This window comes from Solanum verrucosum, unplaced genomic scaffold (genome assembly GCF_900185275.1).
Source record: "Solanum verrucosum unplaced genomic scaffold, falcon-dt-bn FXZP01000032.1, whole genome shotgun sequence".
NCBI lineage: Eukaryota > Viridiplantae > Streptophyta > Magnoliopsida > Solanales > Solanaceae > Solanum > Solanum verrucosum.
Window position 1 is genome coordinate 1,048,494 of NW_026020569.1, and position 25,839 is coordinate 1,074,332.

At 31.1% G+C, this 25,839-nt stretch overlaps 3 protein-coding genes across 4 annotated transcripts; 1 reads left to right on the forward strand and 2 right to left on the reverse strand.

Moving 5' to 3' along the window:
- Positions 1-1,277: 1,277 nt before the first annotated feature.
- Positions 1,278-6,563, forward strand: LOC125810905 (ultraviolet-B receptor UVR8). The gene is made up of 8 exons (XM_049490404.1): positions 1,278-1,853; positions 2,998-3,191; positions 3,278-3,325; positions 3,601-3,673; positions 3,890-4,061; positions 5,428-5,859; positions 5,938-6,129; positions 6,303-6,563. The coding sequence occupies exons 1-8, from the start codon at positions 1,601-1,603 to the stop codon at positions 6,337-6,339; spliced, it is 1,401 nt and encodes a 466-aa protein (XP_049346361.1). The 5' UTR covers positions 1,278-1,600; the 3' UTR covers positions 6,340-6,563.
- Positions 6,564-7,004: 441 nt separating this feature from the next.
- On the reverse strand, positions 7,005-11,533 carry LOC125810910 (truncated transcription factor CAULIFLOWER A-like). Its single transcript, XM_049490409.1, has 8 exons — positions 11,324-11,533; positions 8,865-8,943; positions 8,246-8,310; positions 7,913-8,012; positions 7,745-7,786; positions 7,621-7,662; positions 7,462-7,553; positions 7,005-7,293 (listed from the first exon to the last, which is right to left on the reverse strand). Exons 1-8 carry the CDS (start codon positions 11,509-11,511, stop codon positions 7,155-7,157), a joined length of 747 nt encoding a protein of 248 aa, XP_049346366.1. The 5' UTR covers positions 11,512-11,533; the 3' UTR covers positions 7,005-7,154.
- Positions 11,534-20,362: 8,829 nt separating this feature from the next.
- Positions 20,363-24,962, reverse strand: LOC125810911 (agamous-like MADS-box protein MADS2). Of its 2 annotated transcripts, none has more exons than XM_049490410.1 (8): positions 24,440-24,962; positions 22,824-22,902; positions 22,522-22,586; positions 21,583-21,682; positions 21,457-21,498; positions 21,320-21,361; positions 20,914-21,056; positions 20,363-20,671 (listed from the first exon to the last, which is right to left on the reverse strand). In XM_049490410.1, exons 1-8 carry the CDS (start codon positions 24,622-24,624, stop codon positions 20,584-20,586), a joined length of 744 nt encoding a protein of 247 aa, XP_049346367.1. In that variant the 5' UTR covers positions 24,625-24,962; the 3' UTR covers positions 20,363-20,583. The 2 variants fall into 2 exon arrangements, with proteins under 2 accessions (XP_049346367.1, XP_049346368.1); XM_049490411.1 differs by having other exon boundaries at positions 20,914-21,053; positions 24,440-24,961.
- Between the last annotated feature and the right edge of the window lie 877 nt (positions 24,963-25,839).

Consider the following 25,839-nt stretch of genomic DNA (forward strand, 5'->3'; position numbering starts at 1 on the left):
TATAGTTATAATTTTTAAAAAATTATGATTTGTGGCTACAATTTTCTTATTTTTTTGCTATTCGTCTACTTTGTATAATTCGCCTAATTTGTATAATTCGGTTCCTAATTGTATAAATCGTGAATCTTGTATATGTTTACCCTAACTATTTGTATACGATTTTTGAAAAATTCATAATAAATTACAATGTTTGTATATTGGCAAGCGAAAATACAAATAGAGTTCTGAAAAATTCCTAAATGTATAAATACATAATTTGTATAAATTTATCCTATTTGTATATTTTGCTTGAATATACAAACAGACAAAAATATACAAATAGTAAACATAACTATAATAACACAATTATCAAAAGTATAGCTAAATACTGCAATAATATAAACAAGTGTAATCTCTTAAATGAGACTTGAAAATTATATGGAGATCTTATATTATAAATAAATAAATAAAAAATACTTTAGATAGACTTAAATAGAAAAGATAATTTGATTAGAATTACTCCCTTCGTGCTATTTTATATGAGGTAGTTTGACTCGGCACGAAATTTAAGAAAGAAAAAAAGACTTTTAAAACTTGTGGTCCGAAATGAATGATAGAAATTTATTAGACTATAAATCATTTCATTAAGGGTAAAATACACAATTTATAATTAAATTGTTACTTAATATAAAAATGTGTTATTCTTTTTGAGACTGACTAAAAGGAAAGTAAGTCATATAAATTGGGACATAGGGAGTATTAATTTTCTCGGTTAATATGAAACCAACGAATAAGTAGATTTAAACCAAAAAAACAAATGAGTAGATTTATAAATTATACTCATATCATTTTCTTTATTCATTCAAAGTCAAAACAACCAAATCATAGATTAAGATTTGAAGTGATATAATTAATAAGGCAATGTAAAAATATTGAAATTAGAGATATTAGATTAATTTTTAGTAAAGTGCATGAACCGTCAATTATTAGTATCTATTAGTATAAAATATAAAAAGTATATTATTTTAATTATATTATTATATTACTACTCTTTTCAAAAGAGATTGAATAACATAAGATATCATATTCAAGTCAAACCATACTAATTAATAAGAAGACATTTTCTTTTATTAAGTAAAAATATTACTTATAAAAGCTTTTCTATCTCTAATACTCCATTTAATTTTCATTTATGACTGTATTTTGAGTTAGCAATTTTTATGTGATCGCAATAACAAAATTTTATCATTAGGTATTAAACTAGAAATTCCAATTAGATTCTTTCTAAATTGAGAAGTATTTGGATATTAGAGTATTTTAAGGTCTATAAAAATCAGTTGGGGGCAAAACGGTCGGCCAGGAATTGGCAGTCCTGCCCTCCCTCCATCCATCAACTCCCAATTTCTTTGGAGCTCAAACTGCTACCTTAGATTCTTCAAATTTCCCGGATAAAATTCCTCCCATTAAATATCCTTTTCTCGATTTCATCGTAAGTTTCTCACTGCTTACATTTCTGTTTCATCTTTTTAGAGTCAAAGTTAGGGACTTCGGTTCAAAAACACTAGTTAAAGATCGTAGCTTTTGTATTTTATGGTTCATTTTTCTTTGATAGTTGAATTAAATGGATATTGATGAAATACTTGGGGTATCTCGGCCTGTGAGTCTGACAAACAAGAGTGCGATTTATGTTTGGGGTTACAATCAATCTGGGCAAACAGGTCGGAGAGAGGAAGAGAGGAGTTTGAGGATCCCAAAACAGCTTCCTCCAGAGCTATTTGGATGCCCAGCTGGTGGTAATTCCCGTTGGTTGGATATTGCTTGTGGTCGAGAGCATACTGCTGCTGTGGCTTCTGATGGATCGCTTTTTACATGGGGTTTGACAATTTTGCCCTTTATTTCCCTTCATTTTTCAGTATCCATGTTTTTGCTCTATTTCTAATTTGATTTGACTCTCATTTAGTTTACTTTACTTTATCATTTACAAGCTTTCCCAAAGATTTGATCTTTACTAGCCAAGTTTGGATTATATCATCAACTGTCTCTGTATTTCTGAATAAATTGGGTGGAACGAAGAAAGAAAACAATGGTCTTTAGTTTGATCAGGCTACCATTTGTCTGATGACATTGGATCGAAATTGGGTTGAGAAGAGTTTCTGAAGATGGTGTACCCCAACAATGTGTAAAACCAACTTTTTTTTATCCCACAAACTAAAGTGTAAGAGCTGAGAGTGTTCTACAACAACATACCCAGTGTATCCCACAAGTGGGGTCTTGGAACGCTGGTGTGTATGTAGCCTTACCCTTGTGAAGGTAGAGAGCGAGAATTTTTTATCAGTGGTATTTGTACGGATTACCTGTGTATACCACTGGCAAGAAGGCGAACTCTCATTATATATCAATCTTTTGCTCTGGGTGCTATTGACTTGACTACATTGTCACACATGTGGGTTGAAAGAAATTAGGAAGTTGGGAGGATAGATAATGACAGCAAATCTCCTATTGGCTTCTTCCAAATGAATGATGAATTCTCATGTAAACTGTGGTATCTTTTAATTTTTCCTTAACATGGTTTGGTCTCGGTTGGTTATCCATTTGCTATAAAATGTGCCTTTAAAAACCATTGCCCTATTCTTACTGATAAAAAAGGTCATTGCACTATTTTGTTGGTCATTTATTGCCTTTCTTAATTGATCTTGCTACAGTTTCGTGTATTTTTTACTCAAATAAATTCCTTGGTGTAATACTTGCTTTTTATTCCTTTACTCAAAGAGATATGCTGCAAAGAAGAAGTCACCACTTTATGCATTTTAAGTTGATATTGAACAATTAGTTTTACTTGTAAAGTTAACCTCTTTGGGAAAAACCTAGATTTTAATTGATATTTGACAGTTAATTTCAGAAGCCTGTTCCTGCTTTTGTTTGTGGGGAAGTTGATTTTTCTTGTAAGAGAGTTGTATTTATTTCATTGCAACATGAAATAGTTTATAGAACACTCCTAATTTTTATACCTTCAAACAGGAGCTAATGAATTTGGTCAGCTGGGTGACGGATCTGAAAATGCTAGGAAGCACCCCAAGAAAGTGAAACAATTGCAATCTGAATTTGTTATTAGTGTTTCATGTGGAGCACATTGTACTGTTGCCATTGCAGAACCACGTGAAAACGATGGTAGCATGTCAGGTCGGAGACTTTGGGTCTGGGGACAGAACCAGGTCAGTCTCACAAAAAAAAACTTCAAGTCAACAGCTACCTTGTTTATTTGAGGTCACAATTTGTTTGCCCATGTTATTCTATGCAGGGATCCAACTACCCACGACTCTTTTGGGGTGCCTTTTCTCCTTCTACGGTACCAAATTTTTCTTGAGAATGTACTTTTGTGGAAATATCTGTGTTTCTCATGCAAATGTATTACTTCTGTTCTGTGTGGTCATAGTGGGGCTTAAGCGCCTATCTAGTCGCATTTATGTTATGATAGCAGATTTACCTTTTCCTGAATTCTCTATCTAATCTGCCCACATTTTTTTGTTAAGAAGTTGCTTTCCATACAAAAACAATGGTGACTTGACATTCACAGTGAACAACAAATTTTATGATATTTGTATGCTCTTTCAATTCATTCAGGTTATTCGCCAAGTTTCTTGTGGTGCTGTTCATGTTGTAGCGCTATCAGAAGAAGGGTTACTACAAGCTTGGGGTAATTTGCACTTTCTTAATTCACCTGTATATACAATTCTATGCTTAACATATCCTCTCAGTAATTTTGATGAAATCAGTGCACATATGTGTATGGATCCCTGCATGTGATTTTAGTTTTTATGTGTATATCCTCTATCAGGTTACACAGCCTTAGAGTTAAAAACATATTGTGTCATGTATTAATGAAAATTTTGTCACTGCTCTGGTAAAGCAGGCTATAATGAATATGGTCAGCTTGGCAGAGGTGTTACATCTGAAGGCCTTCAAGGCCCTCGTGTAATTAATGGATATGCTAAATTTCTTGATGAAGCCCCTGAACTTGTGAAGATTACCCAAGTGTCATGTGGGGAGTACCATACTGCAGCTATATCAGAGAAAGGCGAGGTGTAAGTGTTCATTGGACCTTTCTTGATGGAGATAAGTTTTGATGCTAAACATGAGAATATGGTTATCCGCATGGCACAAGTGGACGTGAATGTCAAGGAAAATAAACCATAAAGATACACACTACTTGATTTGCAGGATTTGTTTTTTACCATTTGTGGAACTTCTCTAATTTAATTTTGAATCATTGATGTTGCCTGGTCCCACTGAAATATTACATTTGCAAATTTCCTCATGGCTTCTGGATTTGATTATAGGATTTTTTTAGATAGTCATTACTAAGAAGATACCTAGAAACTACCCCATTTAGACTTACACACTAAAAAAGGAAGATAAAGTTGTTCAGTTCTCTAGGAAGTTAAAATGAATCTTCTGCTATTACTTTTAGTTTCTTTAGTAGAGACTTGGCATGATTGATGCATTTTTAAGTATTCCTGTTCTTAACTTTGTATGAGGGAAACAGTGGTGCATCCTTGCTCATTTCTCCTTATGAGGTGGTATCAGTTTTGCTATGCATTAACTAAAATTTTGTTGTCTGAGTTTGGGGTAACTTGTATCCACTTTACTTAATTCTTCTGTTCACATGTTAGCTCTTTTGAGTTTTGGTTATTTCGATCTTTTTTTTAATTTGATGACCATGGTGTCCGGACCAACTTTCGTGCACCTAGACTAATTCCACGGGATACTTGCCACCTCCTACCAGCAACAAGTACTAGGTAACTCTGTGCACCAAGGCTAGAACAGATGGAAAGAATCATGATAAGTAGGGATTTTTATCATGAAGTTCTTTGAGATAATAAATTTCCTTCCAGAAAGGACCCCTGATAATATTGTACTATCATTTGCTTATGTTATAGCAAAGCTAAGTTCTCTTCTTTGCTAGTTCTTTCTTGTGCTGGTATGAATTTCTGGTAAAAATCAAATTTCTTACCATAAATTGAACTTTTCTTGTGCTGTGATAAACACATCCCTGCTCCCCCGAACACTCTTAACCAGAAGCCAATAGTGGCCCTCTCCCACTTTGGTCCCTTAGTCATTGACCCTTCATCAAATGAATAAGAAGCTTCACGACATGTATCTTCATGATGATCTTCCATCTTTCTGCTGTACCCCTCATTATATTAGGACTTAACAACCGACAGGGCTTGTTGACTAAAGCTGATATAATTGTTTTTGTTTGATTTCTTAATCACGTATTTCGTTGGGTCTCTTGAAGTCCTGTACAAATTAGTGATGGTTATTTTTTGCTTTTTTCAACAGATACTACTCTACGGATCATTTGATTGATACCCTTTTTCTTTCCCCTGTCCGTTTCTTAAGATTTTGATACAGGCAGACTTATCGTTGTATCATTTTGACTAACTACAGCTATACTTGGGGAATGGGGAGCGTGGGACAACTTGGCCATTGTTCCCTTCAGTCAGGTGACAAGGAACTTTTACCTAGGCGTGTAGTTTCCCTTGATGGCATATGTATTAAAGAAGTTGCCTGTGGTGGTGTTCACACCTGTGCTGTGACTGCGAAAGGGGCTCTTTATGCTTGGGGTGGAGGTCAGGCTGGGCAATTGGGAGTTGGGCCATTAAATGGATTCTTTTTGTGCAAGCTCAATGAATCTGAGATGATGCTCCGAAATATACCAGTGTTGGTTGTTCCAGATGGTGTGCAACTTGTTGCTTGTGGGCATTCACACACACTGATTTCTGCTAAAGATGGACGAATACATGGATGGGGTTATAACTGCTACGGTCAAGCGGCTAATGAGAAGTCTACATATGCCTGGTATCCATCACCAGTTGATTGGTATGAACTATTGCTTGACTAGACGTTGGAAGTCTTTTAATACAAAGTCATTTCTTATTGAAGTAACCCTTTGTTCAGGTGTGTTGGGGCAGTCCGGAAATTGGCTGCTGGTGGTGGACATTCAGCAGTGCTGACTGATGCATGCTCGCTAAAGGAGTTGTGTGAATTTAGGCTTGCAGAAACAGTGAATCCATCCAATGCTTCAGTGGTTGAGGATGTCGCCTCAAGAACAGGAGCTGATGCTTTAGCACGACTTTGTGAAAGATTGAGGTAGAAATTCTATTGAACCATTTATACTTGTGGTTACTGGTAAAATGATGTATGTGCTTCAGATGTTCAAAGCATGTCTTGTTATAAACTTTCATTGCTTCCCCTCATTTTCTCCTTTATCCGTGCGCTATATAGCCAGTAATTAACTGAATTTATTTTGTTGGCATTTGCAGGGAGCATTACTACAATGATGATGAGTTTGGTCTGTGAAATGTGTTAAATATGTAATATATCAGTTGGGATTGATTCTTGAATTCATCTAGTACAATAGCAGTGTCTTTGTTTCATCATGTATTCTCCTTTTTCTGGAGCTGCTGCATCATCGAATTGTTGGTAGGTTTTAATTTGAAATGAATTGTATATGCTAATACAAAACATGTACTCATAATTTAACCAAAAATTGAACTAGTCTGAATAAACTCCGTTTTCATTTCCTTCCTGTACCCTAATTGCTATTTACTGTATAGTTTATCCTCGCTAATATAATCCAAAGCAAAAAAAGAATTAAAATCAAATAAAATATAGTTTGGGACATCAATTAATTAATTACTTAATATTATTGCAACAAGAACATGTAGTATTATCATTTAAACTAGTTTTGTTATTTTAAAATATCAAAATAAGAGAGGTGTACGGTAATATCTAACGAATATAAGTGTTATAAAAGTAAATCAAAAAGAATTATTCCATAATCGTTTCATCCTTTATTTAAGTTTCCGAATTGTTCCTTGGACAATATTGCCATCTTTAATTTTAGGTCTCTTTAATCAATATATCATCTCAGAATAATGCAATCTAAAATAATAATTGACTTTGTATGTTATTATAATATATACCTGATTCCATAACATATAAAATCGACGTAATAGGCGCTGCTTAAATCTGTTTAATTTATAGGAGTTAAGGAGGGATGGATAAAAAATGAAGGATGAAAGGTTTAATTAGCTTAGCTAATTATACATCACAAACAGGAAAGTTGATTAATATTGTTTGGAACAAAACATATACAATTAATTATAATTGTTTCACCCTTCGTTGCTGACATGGCGGAGCATCCATGGCGGTATCAAGGAGGAATTGCTATTATTATTATTATTATTATTCGAACCCGGATACTGATGAACCTGACCCGATCCATCTCTGTTCATTCCTCCAAAAGTCCCCCTGTGATCGACACGCATTATGTATGAATAATTTTTACACATCAATGTTATTTAACATGTTATGCGATAGCATATAACACAAAGTATTACTTATTGTGAGCAATTATATGTCGTAATAATTATCTTTTAGATGATCTGATAGTGTAGAATTTACAGAGAGAGTACGTACCCAATTGTGAGGTTAGGAAGATGGTGAGAATGTGATGGAGGCACATGAAAAGTTGATGAGTTGGGTTGTACTGTCTTCTCGTTTTCTTTCAACTGTTTTCAGTTCACAATTATTTTATGTATATGTATATAAATTTCAACAAGTTTAAGATATATATACCTTCTTAGTTATCAAGTTGTTTTGTTCTTGGAGCGCTCTCTCCTGCTCATATATATATAATGCAAGTAATAAATCATCATAAATACAACAAGATGAAGAAGAATATAAATATATCTATCGTTACCTTTTTCTGCAGCTCAGAAATGGACTCGTGCATCAGTTGGTTCTGCATATTATTTAAGTGATGATACATACTATCATCAAATAACCTTAAAGTAACAAATTTATGGTACATATATAAAATGTGAGATTAATTAGTAATCAGAAAAATGATTAATTAATACGTACGGACCTTCCTGCTTCTAATTCGCTTTAACGAAGTATCAATCTGTTGCTCTATACTCTGGAGCTCACGCAAACTGAGAGGGTCCAGATCCTGACCCATGTAATGCCTACACATGATTTTCATGTGAACACATTTTATATTATATCAACAATTGGAGTTTGGCACCAAAATAGACACTACTTTGACATGTCGTCCAAAAATGGGGCGAACAGGCTCTTACATCCGATCAACTCCATTTTAAAAAGGGTAGGTTTTAAGGTAGTGTCTGTTTTGGTGCGAGACTCTGAACAATCGTGTATAACCAATAAATTTCATCAAGTGAAGGGGGATGCGTATTACCTTATATTTCTTTGTAAAAGTTCAATCCTTGACATGAGCTTCGGATACTCCACACTCCAATTTTCCTATAACAAATGCATCAATGAGATCAAAAGGATAACCAAAGACAAGAAATGAGAGACAAACTAATTAGCAAGTGTTTGGAAAATATATTAGATTTGAAACTAATTAAGGGGGAAAATGTATTTGATTGATGTTATATATGTTCAAAACATGAACTTTGCTTGGACTAAAGTAGGTGAAAATTAAAAATTTCTGAGTAAAAAACACTAGGAGTATTTCTCTTCAAAAAGTATCTTCCATTCAATTTATGTGAGAACCAATTTGATTAGATACAAAATTTATGAAAGAAATTAAAACTTTGAAACATATGATTAATTTTAAATATTTCATCGTATTTCTGTGGCAATAAAGACTTGCTAATAAATGATTCTTTCCAAATGCAGAAAAAAAGGCCATATATTTTTTAGATTGACTTAAATTGAAATAGGTTCATATAAATTGAAACGTAGAGAGTATTTCAATACTTCACTATAAGACCTCATTTTATTTTTTTTACCAACAATGATAAAATTCAAAGGATAAATCAAGAGAAAGAAAGTATTAATTTGCATTTTACCTTGGGATCAGAATCATTTGCATTCATCTGTCTCTCTGCATATGAGTATCTTTCATATCTTTCAAGAATACTTTCCATACTAAAAAAAAAAAAAAAACCCAGTAAGAATATTGAAATTAACTGTATAACCTAATAGTATAAAATTTTATTTTCTTTTTCATTTACAGTTACTAACTATTCCATTGATATACAGTAATACTTAAATAGGCATCTAGCTAGGTTATTTTAGAATGAGAAGTTTTTGCATTTTAATCAGGTTATTTTGAAAGAGATAGATCTGATTATTTTGAACTCTAATTTAAGCTGATAAATATGCAAGGTGGGAGTGGCCTCCATGGTGGCTAAGATGAGGGAAGTAAGACTGAGATGATTGAGTCAGTGATGAGGAGATATGCAAATGCCCAAGTGAGGAGGTGTGAGAAATTGACAATGGTGGGTTTAAAGAGGAGTAGAGATAGACTAAAAAAATATTGGAGGAGGGGTGATTAATTAGACACACATGCACGAATCTACAACTTACTGAGGTGAGAATATGATCCTAGATAGGAGGATATCGAGGTCGTGGATAAGGGTTAAAGGTTAGTAAGTAGTTAAGCATTATCGCGCTTTCCTACGGTATAGATTTGGTGGTAGTTTGGTGCAGCATGCATTTTTCTCCTTTCATACCAATAGTATTAACACTCTTCTCGTAGATTTTTGTCCTTCAATTTCTGTTACTACTGGTTGTTTTTTGTTCTTCTATTATCACATTATTTTCATGTTCTTTCCCTATTATTGGATATGTCTTCTTTACTTCTATATTTTCCTTTTCACACTACTTTGGTACAAGTTATTTGAGTTGAGGGTCTTTCGGAAACAATCAATACTCTACTAGGGTCAGCATACACTAGCTCTATTCTATCCAGAATCCACCGGTAGAATTACATTAGGTATGTTTTGGTTGTTAATTAAAGCTTGAAATCATGATCAAATAAAGCTGCTTACAATTTACTATAACAGGTAAAGCTATACCTAGATCACTAGATATGTATGCCCAAGCTTGTGCCTATATTTTTCTAGCTGAATGAGATTGTTTGACAATATTTTGCCACAAAATTGTGTTTGTTCTACAAGATTCATCATAATCATATAGATTTGTCAATGTGTAAGATATGCCTTTAATAAGTTAAAGCTATACTAGAGGTCTGAAAAAATCTAGTTAGTTGGTCTTTTAAACTCATAATATACATAACTCGTTATGTATTGATTGTTATTACAAACTTCAAGAAGATTATTAATCAATTTTAATATAACATGAAATCATAGACTATAAACAATTAACTGAAGGATTTGGATCAATATTAATTCATTCGGAAAACCAAACCATTTACTTTCTACTACATAAAAGATTTAACTTGATCATTAGAGACCAATTGACCAGAAGATAATATATACGTTCACAGTGTAAAGAATGTTTACGCTATCATTAATGTGTAGTAGACATATGTTTTTTGTATGCATAGAAGTTACTAATATCATTGGAGTACACGTACGTCATTGAGAGTGCTCCTCGTACTATATATCACTGAATGAACTGACAAAGAGGCACAAGGCTCTAGGCTTAAAAATGAAATGCTATTTCTTCAGCTTTTTGCTTTTAATTTGTTGTTTTTTGTGCATTTGATCTAATTTTAATGTAATAATGTCAATATAAAAACCAAAATACTAACATGACTACCTGCAAAATATATATGGAAACACAAGGGAAGTAATATACTTATGAGGGTAACTTTAGGGATTTGAAGGGTAAAATATCATTTTTATTTCATGTAGCATATATAAATAAATTTCAGTGCTTCAAAGATGAAGTTAGCGTTTGGTCATAGATTTTGATAAAATTTATCTTCAACTATCTAGTTGGTTGAGTGACTTTTACTTCCGCTCACAAAACTTTAAATTTTTTCCAGGTTCAAACACGACTTAAGTTCCAAAAAAGCACACCTTCAAAAAAAAAAAAAAACACACACACACAAAATTTCAAGTTCTAAATTTAACTTCAAAATCTAAGGCGAAACGGGAGCTAAGAATTTAGAAATATGTGTACTGATCGAAACCATCAATAATCTCTTGATTTACTTTTTGGAAGAAATAGGAGATCTAGTTTCAATGTAATTAATTCACCAAGCTAAGAACAAATGATCTAAATCGTAGGTAATGAGAAAGAAAAAGTAATAAGTTTTAACTGAACATACAAACAATTACTCAAATTAGTGCATGAGGGCATCAATGAACTGATTAATAATTAGTTTATTAAATATACATAGCCTTTATCAATTAACATCCTAGTTGTTCCGTCGTTAACCTAATAATGTAAAAAATGAAGGGTAAAATATGATTTTGTTTTTGTGCTACATATATATAAAAATAAATTTCCAAGGCTTCAAAAGCGTTTAATCATAGATTTCGAATTAGTAGAGTACCTGGAGTCAGTGGAGGAATACTGGAAAAGTTTGCCTTTGGTAGAAAACACAATCAAGGCAACATCAGCATCACATAATACAGAGATCTCATTAGCTTTCTTCAACAATCCAGATCGTCTCTTTGAGAATGTTACTTGCCTACTTATCTTGTTCTCGATCCGCTTCAACTCTACCCTACCTCTTCCCATCCTCGCGTATTTGAATTAGTCGGATTTATTGGTTTGATTTATATATATACTACTAAGAGGAGTAATTAAGGTTGTTCCCTACCATGTGAATGATGGAGAGGTTTGTTTGGATTAATGAAAAAAAATTAGTGGGACTATATGGAAGAAGCATGAGAACAAAGGTGTAGGGGGTGGGGGGTGTCAATTTGTTGATTATTGATTGATTGAGTGAAAGGGCACAATAATAACCTGATACAAGAGTGGTTTAAGGGGTGTTGCGTTGTCGATTTGTGATTGGATTAAACGTACACACTGCTAGTATCTGGTGGTTAAGAGCCACGAGACAAAATGCAGTAATTCAGGATGATTTTGATTAGATATTCTGAGTTTGAGATATAGATATGAAATATGAAATATTTTATTTTGTTAAAAAAAGTTCTTTTTACTTAGGTAATATAAATTTAAATTAATCGAACGAATTAGTCCGGTTGGGCAACACTTATTGAGTGACTAGTTATTTGTATAGTTGTGTTGACAGCGTTTTACGTCATTTTAGTATATACTCCTTATATGCTAAGGTCCTAGGACACTCATTACGTTCACACTATGTAGTACTCCCTACATTTCATATCTCACGTAATATTCTTTTTAAAAAATAATTAAAGGTATACTTCACTTAGTTAATTTAAATTCTAAATTTGATTATTTTTACTTTATATAAATATTTCTTAAATTTTCCCTCAAGTTCATTTTGTGATACTGACATTTTTTTGTGATTTATAATATTATGTTTTCCTTCCTTATATTAGGGGTAATTTTAAATCTTTTGTTTGTCAAGGCTCCATTGTAGCACATGCTTGATTGGATGTGGCTCCTCTTTATTTCTCTTCTCTTCATTTTCCTCAACATCCTACTTCGATTAGTAACACATGACATAAGAAATTAAATGATTAAGATTTAATTGTTCAAAATAAATATCTAATGGTGATATAGTTAATAAATGCATTATATATTTGATTTAAAAAATTATTGAAATTCCACAATCTTAACAACATATTGTCTTGTTCATAAATAAAGGAAAAACAATTCTCTTCCTAATACTTTTCTAAGCATAAAGTTTATTTTATTTTCTTTTAAAGCAATCTTTTTATTGCATCTTAGAGGAATTAGGAAGAAAAGAGGTGAAATAAAATAGGAGAAATAATGCAATAAAAAGATTAATTTAAAAAAGAAAATAAAAGAAACATCATGGTTAGAGATTTGCTTTGGACAATTAAATTTTAGCCATTTAATTTAACTTAAAACATGTGTCACTAATCCAAGTAAGAATTTGAAAAAAAATGAAAGAAATTTTTTTTAGAAAAAGAGTCCGATCCTGCCTAATTGAATCGATAATCGTTAGTAAAAGAGTATATTTGAGATTAAAAAAAAAGCGGAGCTTTGACTGACTATAATAAGTTGGGAAAATATAATATAATACAAATCAAACACTTAAAGAGAAAATCCAAACATTTACCCTTTATAGTATACTATTACCAATAGGCAAATAATGTACGTAACCATTTTTTTAATTTGTTGGCTTGTAATCATGAGTCAAGCACAAAATATATAAAAGTGAACAATAGCACGCTGCACGCACCTTAAGGTTTAAGGTGGCCAAAAAACAAGACGATGGATATGCTTATAATTAACTTGGTGGTCCTTATTATGTACACAAGTTAAAGATTTGTTCGCATTCGATATTTATATTCGTTCAATAAATATATGACACGTGTTTTATCACATGGTTGGTGACTTTAATTTTCCAGTAACCAAGTTAAGTTCATTTTAATGAGCAGTAAAAATATGTACTATGTTTCTTGGAGTTTTAAGAATAAGTTGTTTCCTAGTAAGACACTTCACGCGTTACAAAAATAAATATAGAATCATAGGGGACCATGAAATGCAAGCAGGCACAATTTATTAGAATACTTATATAGTACAGTAACAATTGATTTTCCAAATCCTTTCAAATTATATTACAGCTTTTAAGTAGGGGACCATGACAAAAAAAAAACTAAAAAAGAGCTATTTAATTATGGTAAATTAATATTAAAAATTAGATTAAAAGGACAAAAGCATTAGGAGTGTTTAATTTTTTTTATCAGAAGAGACATTAGTCCGTTTATTATGTAATACATCAAAATCTCAAATCCCTACTTTATTAATCTGTTACTTTAATTGAAGACATTGTATCCGTTGTATTAAGATGAGAAGACAATCTTAGCCATTCTACTTTTTTCTTAGTGGCAAATTAATTATTACTATTAACTTTTCTCTTTTTGAGAATGGCGAGGTATTACTATCGTATTAGAAGATTTTGGCATTGTTGAGGACAGTTTGGTGATCTAGAGGTCATATAATATCTTATTTTGATTAAGCCGCCTTGTAGACTCGTATTGAAATTAGACGGATTCAGAATTTAAATTGTATTGGTTCAAGTTTTTAAGTTTTGAACTTATTGTATTTTAAAGTTATGATAAGTTTAATTGAACACGTACTTATAATGATACATCCGCTTATAGAATGGATATAAAGTCTAACCTCAAAAAATAGATAATGAAGTACTACATACCCTCACTAGTCACTACTATTAGGACCCATTTGGCTATAGATTTTCCAAGTAAAATTTGAGGAAAAAATTGACAAATAGTATTTGTTCATACTATTTGGCAAATATTTTTGACAAATAATCCAAATTTCCAAATACTAAAAAAAACTAGTATTTAGGCCATATTTCATTATTTGGGAGCTGTAAAAAATTCAAATTCTATACCAATCTTTTATCTTTTACAAAAACACCCTCTATAGTAGTTGTTTGTGCTGTATTACATAATATTTTTTTACGTGAACACTAAAGCAGTGATAAAATATTCAATGAATATGAAAGTGATAATATGTTTGTTGATGAAAATGACGAATAATATGCTCCAGGTAATAAAGTCATGTGATTCATCTACTTCATGATATATGGGATGATGCTTGTTGCACTCACTCCGAACTACCACATTGCTCCAGTGCCATGGACACTACTTGTTATTTTCTGCAACGAAGATCCAATTGACTTGTTGCGGAAGTAATGAATCTTGTTACGTTGATGTTTCTATCTTGCTATGTAATTCAAACATATGGTTAGTTTTGATAGTTTTTAAAACTTATGGGTATAAATCATATTTATTAAAAAAATGAAATGTATTTCCCAAATATTATGATCCAACACATGGTAAAATTTCACCCAAATAATATTTGCCAAAAATATTTGAAAATCTATGTCCAAACGCTAGCTTAGTACCATGATTTTGAGGATAAACTGGTTTTTAACTTGAGTATCTTTATTGATACAATTTTAATTGAATAAATACAATTAATTTTCGTGAGTAATTTACTATATGACCATATAGGTTATTCATTCAATTATGCAAAGAAGAATTTCCCTTCTAGGGACAAATCATAGCGTAAAATTCTTTTTTATTAGTTCTACATTAATTGCAATTTATCTCTCATCCTTCATTTTTGACACTTTACTTAGTTTTGATTTTGTCATTAATTAAATCTTAGTCTTTACTTTATACTACAAACAAGCAGCTTATCGTGAAGGGGACCGATAAAGGGAGAGAAGGGTATCATAATTATAAAAAGATTTTTTTAATGCAATGTGAGAATTGAGAGAACAAATTAAAAGACAAATTAATTAATCAAGCAAAGTACAATACTTATATGATTATTGGATAATTTCAAATCATGATTTAAAGTGTGTAAATTTCATAAATTAACAATGATTTGAAATTAGATTTTTAAATTTTATGGTCAAACGCCTACTAACCTTCCTTTATACAAAGTTGATTTTAGAAAATGAAAACCTTAATTATGTGCATATGTATTATTAGCATTTCCCCTATATTATGTTTTTGGCTAAATGAGGCAAAACATGTCTATCTCACAGCCCTTCTAATTATGGCAACCACTCACTTTTATTATGGCCTCTACCAACCTCTTTTTTGAAAAAAAACAGGTAAAAAAAGATGAAGAGTACATAATATCCATAATGGTAAAAATTACTTCCTCCATGTAAATTTTTCTATTTCCCATTCAATTTTTTTTCCAAAAAATGGCTTCTTGTTTTTTTAAAAAATAAAGACTGTTTGTTTTTTCCCTTTTCGTGTCTTTTCTTATTAACTGTACCAAAATAAAATGAATATATAGATACCATGTTTGGAAAATCCTTTTGCATTCTCTCAAAGTACTTTTCACATTCATTATAAATATACATATATATATATATATATTTCTCTATTCATTTTACTTGTACATTATATTATTTTGAGATGTCTAGCAATATTTGTTTAGTTTATAAAATCAATGAATAATTTATCATTTTGTATCTATTTTACCGTTGATATTAAATACTACTCCTTCCATTTCAAAATTCAATATATGACTCTTAAAATGAATAAATTTTTTTTTTGTTAAAGCCAAAATTTTAGAGGTAAAACCTTAACAAAAATTTACAGAGTCAATTTTTGGAGGTAAAATCTTAACAAAAATGACTAAAAAATTATCTATTGAATTATATTAATTTAGTCTTCATCCATAGTATTGTCGTGAACTATTTCAATCGGATCTTCAAAATTCAAATTAATAAAATCTACTGATTCACTTTTAAATTTGCTACATATGACAAGTAGAGTTTACACCAATTCACCAAAGATTGGAGTGGTAATTTATCAATATAGTGAAGAGTTCTTTTTATGAAAATCTCAACCACATTAATAAGAATTTTTCAAGAAATTAATTTAAAGTAATTTAAGTCTCTTGAACTCATCATATAGAAAATCCAAATGAAGGGTAAAAATGAAAGAATATTCTCAGAGTAAATTTTAGGAATAGCAAACATAAAAATCGTATTAGCACTCTATAGCTTCAGTTTTGTTATTTACCCTCCATAGCCAAAATGTGTTTGCTATGGAGCATCTGATTTGTATAAATCACGACGATTTGTATGAAAATTGTGTTTATATATGTATATGTTCTCTGTGTTAGGCTAGAGTGGCGAGCGAAATTGGGAGAGAGAGGAAAGAGGCGAGCGAGAGAGGACAGAGAGTGAAGAGAGGTGAATTGTATATGTATATCAATTAGATAATTGTATATATGTAACTACTAATGTATATGTATCAATGATTGTGTTTGTATATCTGCATAAAATATGAATTCATATACAATTGAATTGAGTTAAAACATTTGTATTTATATATCAAATCTCTCTCTCTCTCTCTCTCTCACTTTATACAAACACAAATTATACATTGTATTTTGTATAATTTGTGTTTGTATAAAGCGAGGGAGAGAGAAAGGAAAAAGAGAACTGGGCAAGGGGAGATTTGTATTTTTATAATTATAAGTGGATATGACAGAGAAATATGTATTTTTTATATATACAGTCTCTCTTGCTTTATACAAACACAAATTATACATTTGTGTTTGTATAAAGTGAGAGAGGCGAGCGAGAGAGGGCTGAAAAAAAGGAGAGTGTCAAGCGAGATTCCAGAGAGGGGAGAGAGGCGAATGGCAAGAAGTTTGTTGCAAATTGAAATTAAATGAAACTATAGCTATAACATTTATTTTGAATTAATAGTTTTCTATAATGCACAATTCAACTATTTTGAAATGAAGGGAGTAATATTCATTTTTCAATGTTTAGATGACTTATATTTAATAGGGGTGATTTGATAAAACTACCCTTATCATTTACCGCTTTTTAATCCTATATCAAATCAATAGTAGACAACTATTGTTGAACAAGAGATTACTACGTCATTATAATTTTTTTGGAGGATGAATCTGGACACATTCATAATAGCAAATATCATAGGAATAAATCTACCTTTTGAGATATCATCATTTTTCCAACACTTAATTAAAATAAGTTTAAAGAAAAGATGAATGAATAATCCATATGAAGTGCTCTTTCTTTTTCATTTTAATTAATCATGGTATTCTTGCTATATAAAAGGGTGACAAGGATCGAGGTTTGCCAAATGGAAGACCATAATATTTGTTGAATTAAATAAATTAGAAAGAATTATTATTTTTTTAAATTAAATATCCTAATCATATGAAGCTACACCTATATGATGCTCTAGCAGCACGCCACAATAACTACTTTTGTTATCAACATAAAATAAAAATAATTTTTTCGTTAAAAAAAACATATATTTCTAACAACTATCTTCTGATTCTCTAATTAAAAAAATTGTGAGTGGCCATGGCGGCTGAAATTAAAAAATTAAAAAGAAAAAATGAAGCCCAGATCCCTTGCCAGGGCAATCAGAATTAAATTAATTGGAAACAGAATATTATTGTGTACTACAAAAGGAGAAAAATAACTTCACTTTGCTTAATTTATAGTATCCCCATATATAAATAAAGAGGTAGAAATTATACCACGCAGCTTCTTGCAGCACCAATATTTAAAATATATTCAATTTTTAAAATTTAATTAATTTTTTTGTTATTTTTGACAAACTTCAAATTATTGCAATTACTTACTTTTTCTGGTACCACGTGATTTAATTTCAGATCACTCTTTAAGGAATAGAATACAATAATATAGCGCACATCAAAGAAGAAAATATTCTTTTATAATATATGTGCATACATTCTTTCTTAAGAGATGGAGCAATCGTCACTCGACAACTCAAAAACTGACAAGGATTGACTAGGGTTCAATTGGATGTGATTAGGGGAGAATTTTTTGTTTTTCTTTTCTGTATCAATAACACGATTAAAGTGTAAACGTTATATATATTTGTAATGCATTATAGGTCTCATCGTTTTTTATTCATCTACTCTTTTCCAGAATACAATTAGGAATAAAAGTTTTTTCGGTTGCAAATCAATGAAAATTTTTGTTAAAAAAACATTTATTTTTTCTCATTCATTTTTCATCGAATCAATTTAATGGGAAAACGCATTGTGAAAAACAAATTATCACTGAAATATTGAGAAAACTTTTTAATTTTTCCATATGAAAACACTATATATTTTTTCTTTTCTCACCGATTCAATCAAATAATTTATGAAAATTTGAAAATAACCACGGAATATTTTCCGTGGGACTTGCCCCGTAAAGGGTGTATCCTTTGCAGATGGAGCACCTTTGTTCGCAAGTGATGACGATAAAAGCCCAAAAGAACAATTTAATAAATAATAAATAAAGCAAGTAAGAATAATAAGGTGGGGGGGGGGGGGGGTATTTAGTTAAATTTATTATTTTCTTTACGAGAAGGTTGCGTTACTGCGTAGATACCTAAAGCTACTCTACTCTATGAAATTACAAGTAATATTATGATATAGAACAATTCCTTATTTATATTTTTATTTAATTTTTGAATAGAAACCACACATTAGATTCTTCAATGAAATTGAGTGGGTTTTGTAGTTAAAAAAAAAAAAGTTTGGATGGCTACTGCTAACTAACATATATTCACAAAGGAATAATAAATTCAATATAGTAATTAGTAACCCAAATTTTTTTGCTCCAAATAACAATGTACTTTATGTTTTCCTCTAACAAAATTTCTCCTAGTAAATATAATAATGGAGAAAGTAAAATATTCTCCACGGATCGTAAATAGTACATTTTCTCTTCTTTTTTTTTTTTTTTTTGTCATTGTTAATATTTCAAGCAGCTAGGGTGATTTACAAGAATGACCTCGAAGGTGAATGGCTTTGAATTTTCGGATTGCTCCATGGGAAAACTCCAAATTTAACAAATTTTGTTCCGTGGGAAATTTTTTAGATTTTTTACCATAAAGTTTGTTCCTAGCGGAGATCAAAAGCTCAAGAATACTAAATTATACGATTATTAGGTGTAATTTCTTGAAAATGATGCATCTAAAAGCCTTTCTGGAAATTCCAGTGGGCTCCTTAAAAGCCATGTGGTGTCCTGGGCCATATTGTAGCTCACTTCATCTAACTAGTATGGGCTTTTGATAACTGAATACAAATATTTATCATTTATAACAATAACATTTTTTTTCCACTTGATCACTTTTACTTTAATATATTTATAATATAGTTTAATACATATTATAGATAATAATTTATAACCACATATAATACAAGTTTTATTTTAAAACAGTTATAACACATATATATTGCATACATAATTTACTTCTAATACATATTGCATATTTATCATAATATTGTTATGTATTGCTATAAATAGTAATAACTAATAAATAAGAAAATATCATTAAAATCAGTAATTATCAAAGATACCATCCAAGTAATTTTTCTTATACTTTTTTATATAGAGTTACAATGTTATACAAATAAAAGTTTTAATCTATGCTCACAAGTCACAGGTATTGTTATGTAATTACCCACAGAGGGCAGGCGTTTACTTTTCGAAGTTATCATATCCAATTAGTTTTGAAAAAATAGTTTTTTTTGAAAAATAAGTGGGGTTTTCCAACTTTTAATTCTCCTTCTGTTCGATATGGTAAATTATAAGCAAAAAAAAAATATTATTCTAAAAATAATTAAATACCTACATATTATCTAGACAAATACGGGGAATATGTGGGGGTTGGGGTTGTCGGGTGGGACTGGGAGTTATAAGGATTGGGTGAAGATGAAGTGTTTTGAAGAGTGGGAGGATACGATCAATATGGAAGGCTGATTGTGAAACTTATTTTACCTACTTCAACTAAACAAGTCATTTCAAGGAACTGTTTTCCTAGAGAAAATTTTGATCAACCAAACATAAAAAGTTTGGACATGATCTTTTGTATACCTGAACTGAATTCCCAGAAAAGATACTAGTTATAATCATCATCTTTCAGCAACATCCACATTATGATATGAATAAAATAAAACACTTCCACGCAAACAGGTTTGTTTTTATGCAAAGAAAATGGTTCACAACGTTCACCTTAATTAGTATTATCCTGAACAAAAGGGTACTGAAGTTTTCCTTTATTATAGAAATATAGTACTACTTCATATGCTTTTATGCAAAGCTGAAGATAAGTGAGCGTAGGACTTTTTGATTCACAGCATCCAACCAGGTATCATACCATTCACGTTTTGGGCATTTGTTACTGCTGTTATTTGGCTTGAAGTTGTTATTGGATCGTACCTGTATTAAATCAAAATAAAAACATTTTAGTTTTAGCCAAGCAGTGTGAAACTTTCATCGATATCTCTAGACTATAAGCCATAGTTGTTTGCTTCTTTTCTTTTTTCGAATCACCTATAGTTGAAGGTGCTTTGTACTAGAGCAACTACTCTCACTTGTCAATTAATCGACGGTTGCAAAATAGATATAATAAATTAAAAGTAAGATATATATATATATATAATGAAAATGGTAGAATTTACCCAATTTGCAAGGAAGAGTTGCACTCTAGAGGTTGGAAGAAACCCTGAGATTGAGGATGTTGCTGCTGACCATAATTGAGACTTTGCTCACCACCACCCCATGTTTGTTGCAGGTTGTTTTCAGCATATATCTCTTCCATCTGCTAACAAATTAATTATATGACATTACAGCACAGTTTGGTACATCAATAAGAAATGATCTTCGGCATAATAATTATTGAACCTTAAAAACTAGCTCACGAGAGAAGAATTTCCCAACACTACATAAAGAGACTACCCATCCCTTAAAAGAAATACTTTAATTTACCAACTTAGCTAGGTGAATATAAATTGATGAAAAATAAACCTAAAGCAATATTTCTAACAAAAATCAATCACAATCACAATACATGTATAGGCAACCTACCTTTCTTTCAAGAACCTTGTTAGCCTCATTCCACAATTTCTCCTGTTATGATTAAATTGTAAGTTATCTCAATTACTAACTATTGAACACATGCATAATGTTGATCTAAGTAGATTTTAGAATCAAATGAGAATTACCTTAGTTTGAAGATCAGAGAGCTGGTCAAGCATCATTTGTGTCTATAGAAGAGCCAGTAGATACAATTAGTATACTTGAATTAAAGTATCCAAAAATTTGTTATAACTTAATATGAATAAGCTTACCCTGGTGGACCTAATGTGTTTGAGGGAAGTATCTAGTTGGACTTCAAGATGCTCAAGATCATCTATAGTCAGAGGCCCCAACTCATCTCCAAGAAGGTGTCTGTAAAAGTAGAATAAGTTATCAAGAATACAACTTGTGTACATTCTTATATGTCAAATAATTTAGGTAGCATGATTATGGTTAACGTAGGGGTATCAAATAGCCAATCCGATTTAAAAGGCCTGAATAAATTATTGATCCGCCCAAATTTACTTAGCTAATATGGGCTGAGCAAAAAAATAGATTTGATCATGACCCGACTCAATTTGAACAATACTTACATACCCCAGTAATTCATAGACCAAACTAATAAAGGCAAACAAATTTCTCAACAAAAAGAAAAGCCAGAAATTACAATATTTGTGACTAGAACTTCCAAAGATGTCACTTATATAAACTTATTTAGTTTGTTATACATATTTATATATTTTGAAGTTAATGATAGCATTATCGACACCGTTAATTGGTGATACTCTAAACCTCCACATAGTTACATAACAAAAGATATAAATATATCGAAAGTGTTGAATTACTACAATGTTACTAGACTGTTGTTTAGATAAATGTATTTTTTTTTTATAGTCAAATTAAACTAAAAAATGAATGTCTACTTTTTTAAAAAAAAAATAGAGAGAGAATAAAGAAACTAAAGTATCATATAAACTGATGACATTTCATGATGATTACATAACAGCAGCCAACGCCTATTCCATCAAGCAAAGGAGAAAATCAAGTCGAAAATTGGGCATAAAACTGCGGTAAGTTAGCAAATGGATTGATTTAGCCCATTCTTGAACCATGTTGAGCCTAACTCATAAAATTTTGGACGAATTGAATGGGTCACTAATATTTAGATCACATTTGACACCTATAGATTAACTAACTAGCTAGTTAATTACCTTTGATATCGCTGCAGTGACTCATATTTGGCTTTGAGTTTCAAGTATTCCCTATAGCTGCTTTGCTGCAATGGCTCACGAGATAGATCAACAACTTGAAAAAGGTTAATATATATAGCTTAAATTTTGCTTCCTTTATTTGCTAAAAAAACAATTAATAAGAAAAATTATGATCGACCAGCATTCGATCATGTCAGAAATTAAAGCAACTAATTACATATAGTAAGTTATATTATGGTAAAATCATACATATTTCCATCCTTTGAAAAGGTGACGTCAACGTTATTAGTAGCATTTGTTACCTCATTATCTTTGATTGATCGATTGACTTCCAATGTTCCATAGCTGCACTTTTGGTACCTATCAAGTGTTTTGAGCATACTGTTGCACAAGACAAATAAAAGGAAAAGTTATTAATCCTTAAATGAGTGGGTTGGATCAAATATTTGTGAATAAAAATTGTGTATAAATATCCAATCCATCTTTATTTAACACAGATAGAAAATGTTCTAGATCGGTACTCGTTTTCTTTAAAAACCATTTTGCCTGTCTTGTATGGCCATGCAAAAGCTATAAACGGGATGAAAACATTAAACAGGTTCGAAGAATGCACTCAAGAGATAATTAAGGATAAAATCTAGTGATTTAAGATAAAATATACTTCCTTCTAGATCTATCCCACTTTTTCCATCGCCTCTTTATGAAATTATTTGGATCAGCATTTATATGCATGTGTACAAACAGTGTAAATAATTTTTACTTATTGTAGACCAATTAAGCATTTTTAATCGTCTTTTAAAACTAAGATTACAAAGCTGACTTGAGGGAGCCCTAATGATCCTTCTTGTAAAACAGTTTCAAAAACTATTTTCAATTTACAGAGACATGAAGTAAATGTTACTTACTAATGTACCCAACTTCTTCATTAGGTCCATTTACTTCTTGTATTAGGTAATTATTTTTATTTTTATTAAGATTACGCATCTATTTAAGAATGAAAATATCTTTTGAATGACCTGATAATTCTTTATACTAACGATGTAAATAACTTTAATTCTTTAACCGTATATATTAAATTGAAGGCCATTCAATTCTTCATGATTTTTTGACTAGCTACTACACTAATCCAAGTACTCTAGACAATTTTCCCACCGTGTTAAATTTACAGTCTTTCTGTTAAAGAAGTCACAACTCAAATGATAACTTTGCTTCACAGACGAAAAAAAAAAAACATGCATGTCATCAGATTACCCAAAAGATATTTCCTAAGCTTCCTTAAAATTTGAACAGATATATATTAGTATAACTTAAACTCTATATTTAGTTATAACTTTTAGAGTGAGGAACTTTATGAAGCACAAAGTAATACCCGGTGGACTGATTTATCATAAATGTTTATGATCACAGAGGTAAAAGCAGGATATTATGAGTCCTTTATCAGATCAGTCTTATTTGTCATCATCAAAAAAGGCGTAGAATTGAGGACTGGGAGACGTTGTTTTATCTGGTTACTCAGATCTGCACGTATTTATGATTTATTCTTTTCTTTCTAAGATAAGAAGTGATTGTCTAATGATCGATCTAAATAATATTAAGTAGATTTTCCAACTTTATCTTAACTTAAAAACTCAGGATCTGACACGAGAGGTTGCGATGCTCAAATGATAAACAACCTCCATCTCCAACTCTAAAATTGTGAATTCGAGTCACTAATAAAGAAAAAAAGACCGTGATCTCCTAGAAAAAGGCACTAAAACACAAGATCTACGTGTTTTATTTATTTATGAACAACGTAACTTAGGATCGGAGTATGATTTTTCGTTTTGTATTTAACAGATCTTTGATAATATATTGATTAGGAAGTGTTAGATGAGGTAAAAACCTAATTTCAGATCTTAGAAAGAGATTAAAAAATTACTTGTTTGTGCTGCAGAATTCATAGAGTTTTCCACGATTAGAGAAAACGAGTAGAGCAACTTCAGCATCACAAAGCACAGATAGTTCATAAGCTTTTTTGAGCAATCCATTTCTCCTCTTTGCAAAAGTGACTTGTCTATTTATCTTGTTCTCTATCCTCTTCAGCTCAACTCTTCCTCTACCCATCCCTCCTTCCCCCTGATGATCTTTTTCTACTTTAATTTCTTCTCTTGGCTAACTCTTAGATCCTCTTTTCTCTCCTACTGAAACAACCAAAATTGTGAAAGAAATGCAAACCCTAGCTAGACACACACACAAAGAAAGAAAGAAAGAAAAAAAGGATTCTTATCAACTTTTTTTTTTTGGTTGAATTTCAATGTGCAGAGAGAGAGAGAAAAAGTGAACATGGGTTGTTTTTATCTATGGCATTTCTTCTTATCTTCTTTAGGGATTCTTTGTTTTAACTTTAGGATTTACTTAGGTACTCCAAATTTAGATACCTTAGAGCTTTAGGGTTGGTTCTTATTTCCACTCCTTTTTCAAGTTTCATGAATTTAGCCAATGCATTAAAGGGATGTCTTACGCTTCAGCTGATGCGCGTGTCACACGCTCAACAACTATTCGTTGTTTGGGTCACACGCGCCTGGTTAAGTGTTGGAGCTTTTGGTTCTCAGTTGTGCGGTCCATCAGTGAAAGAACAAAGGCCTGTACTAAATTGGCTGGACACGCGTCAGTGGACTAGTGGATGTTACGTACGTATCATGCGTATGCAAATTCTCACTGTAAATTTGTAGAAATGGAAAACTTACTAACAGAAAATTATTTTGCTTAACTGTTTAATTTGTCAATCTTAAATTGGACATAATTTAATTTTTATTTTTAAAGTTTCACCGGAAATTTTGAATCTAACTCAACTCATAAACTTAATTTTTTAAAAGTTTCACGAGGGATTTTGAATCTAACTTCATTCGAAAAGCTAATTTATAATGAAAGGATTAATGTCCAATATCATATAAGAAAATCACTCATTTCTTTTTAATCCGATTTAAGACTTTCAACATTATAATGTCCTTGGCTCTTTGCTTATTAGGGAGAAGAGGAAAACTAACTCAGGAACGGAGATAAGTATCTCTTATCTTGTTATTTTGGTTTTGTTTTATTTTTCTATCATAATCTCTCTTAATAAAGATAGAAATAATGTACATCGTTATTCAGATTTCACTTGTGAAATTACATTGAATAAGTTGTTATTTGAATCATGGATGAATGGCCTAAGATTAACACGAATAACCGTAAAGTGTATGGAGTGGTACCATATCAAATTCAATGTCTTCTTCACCGATTCAATTATCCGCTTATGTCTTATTGGACCTTAATCTTGATTGTTTTGCAATTTTGTTT

What these genes read in the sequence shown, in the direction of transcription:
- LOC125810910 (XM_049490409.1), bottom strand. Translation starts at nt 11,511, where the DNA reads ATGGGAAGAGGTAGGGTAGAGTTGAAGCGGATCGAGAACAAGATAAGT. An exon ending in TATTCCTCCACTGACTCCAG is followed by an intron (nt 8,944 to 11,323) that starts GTACTCTACTAA and finishes TTTTTTTTTTAG; the next exon opens with TATGGAAAGTATTCTTGAAA. An exon ending in CTTCCTAACCTCACAATTGG is followed by an intron (nt 7,294 to 7,461) that starts GTACGTACTCTC and finishes TGTCGATCACAG; the next exon opens with GGGGACTTTTGGAGGAATGA.
- LOC125810911 (XM_049490410.1), bottom strand. Translation starts at nt 24,624, where the DNA reads ATGGGTAGAGGAAGAGTTGAGCTGAAGAGGATAGAGAACAAGATAAAT. An exon ending in AACACATTAGGTCCACCAGG is followed by an intron (nt 21,499 to 21,582) that starts GTAAGCTTATTC and finishes GCTCTTCTATAG; the next exon opens with ACACAAATGATGCTTGACCA. An exon ending in ACAAGGTTCTTGAAAGAAAG is followed by an intron (nt 21,057 to 21,319) that starts GTAGGTTGCCTA and finishes TTAATTTGTTAG; the next exon opens with CAGATGGAAGAGATATATGC.
- LOC125810905 (XM_049490404.1), top strand. Translation starts at nt 1,601, where the DNA reads ATGGATATTGATGAAATACTTGGGGTATCTCGGCCTGTGAGTCTGACA. An exon ending in GGGTCTGGGGACAGAACCAG is followed by an intron (nt 3,192 to 3,277) that starts GTCAGTCTCACA and finishes TATTCTATGCAG; the next exon opens with GGATCCAACTACCCACGACT. An exon ending in TATCCATCACCAGTTGATTG is followed by an intron (nt 5,860 to 5,937) that starts GTATGAACTATT and finishes CCCTTTGTTCAG; the next exon opens with GTGTGTTGGGGCAGTCCGGA.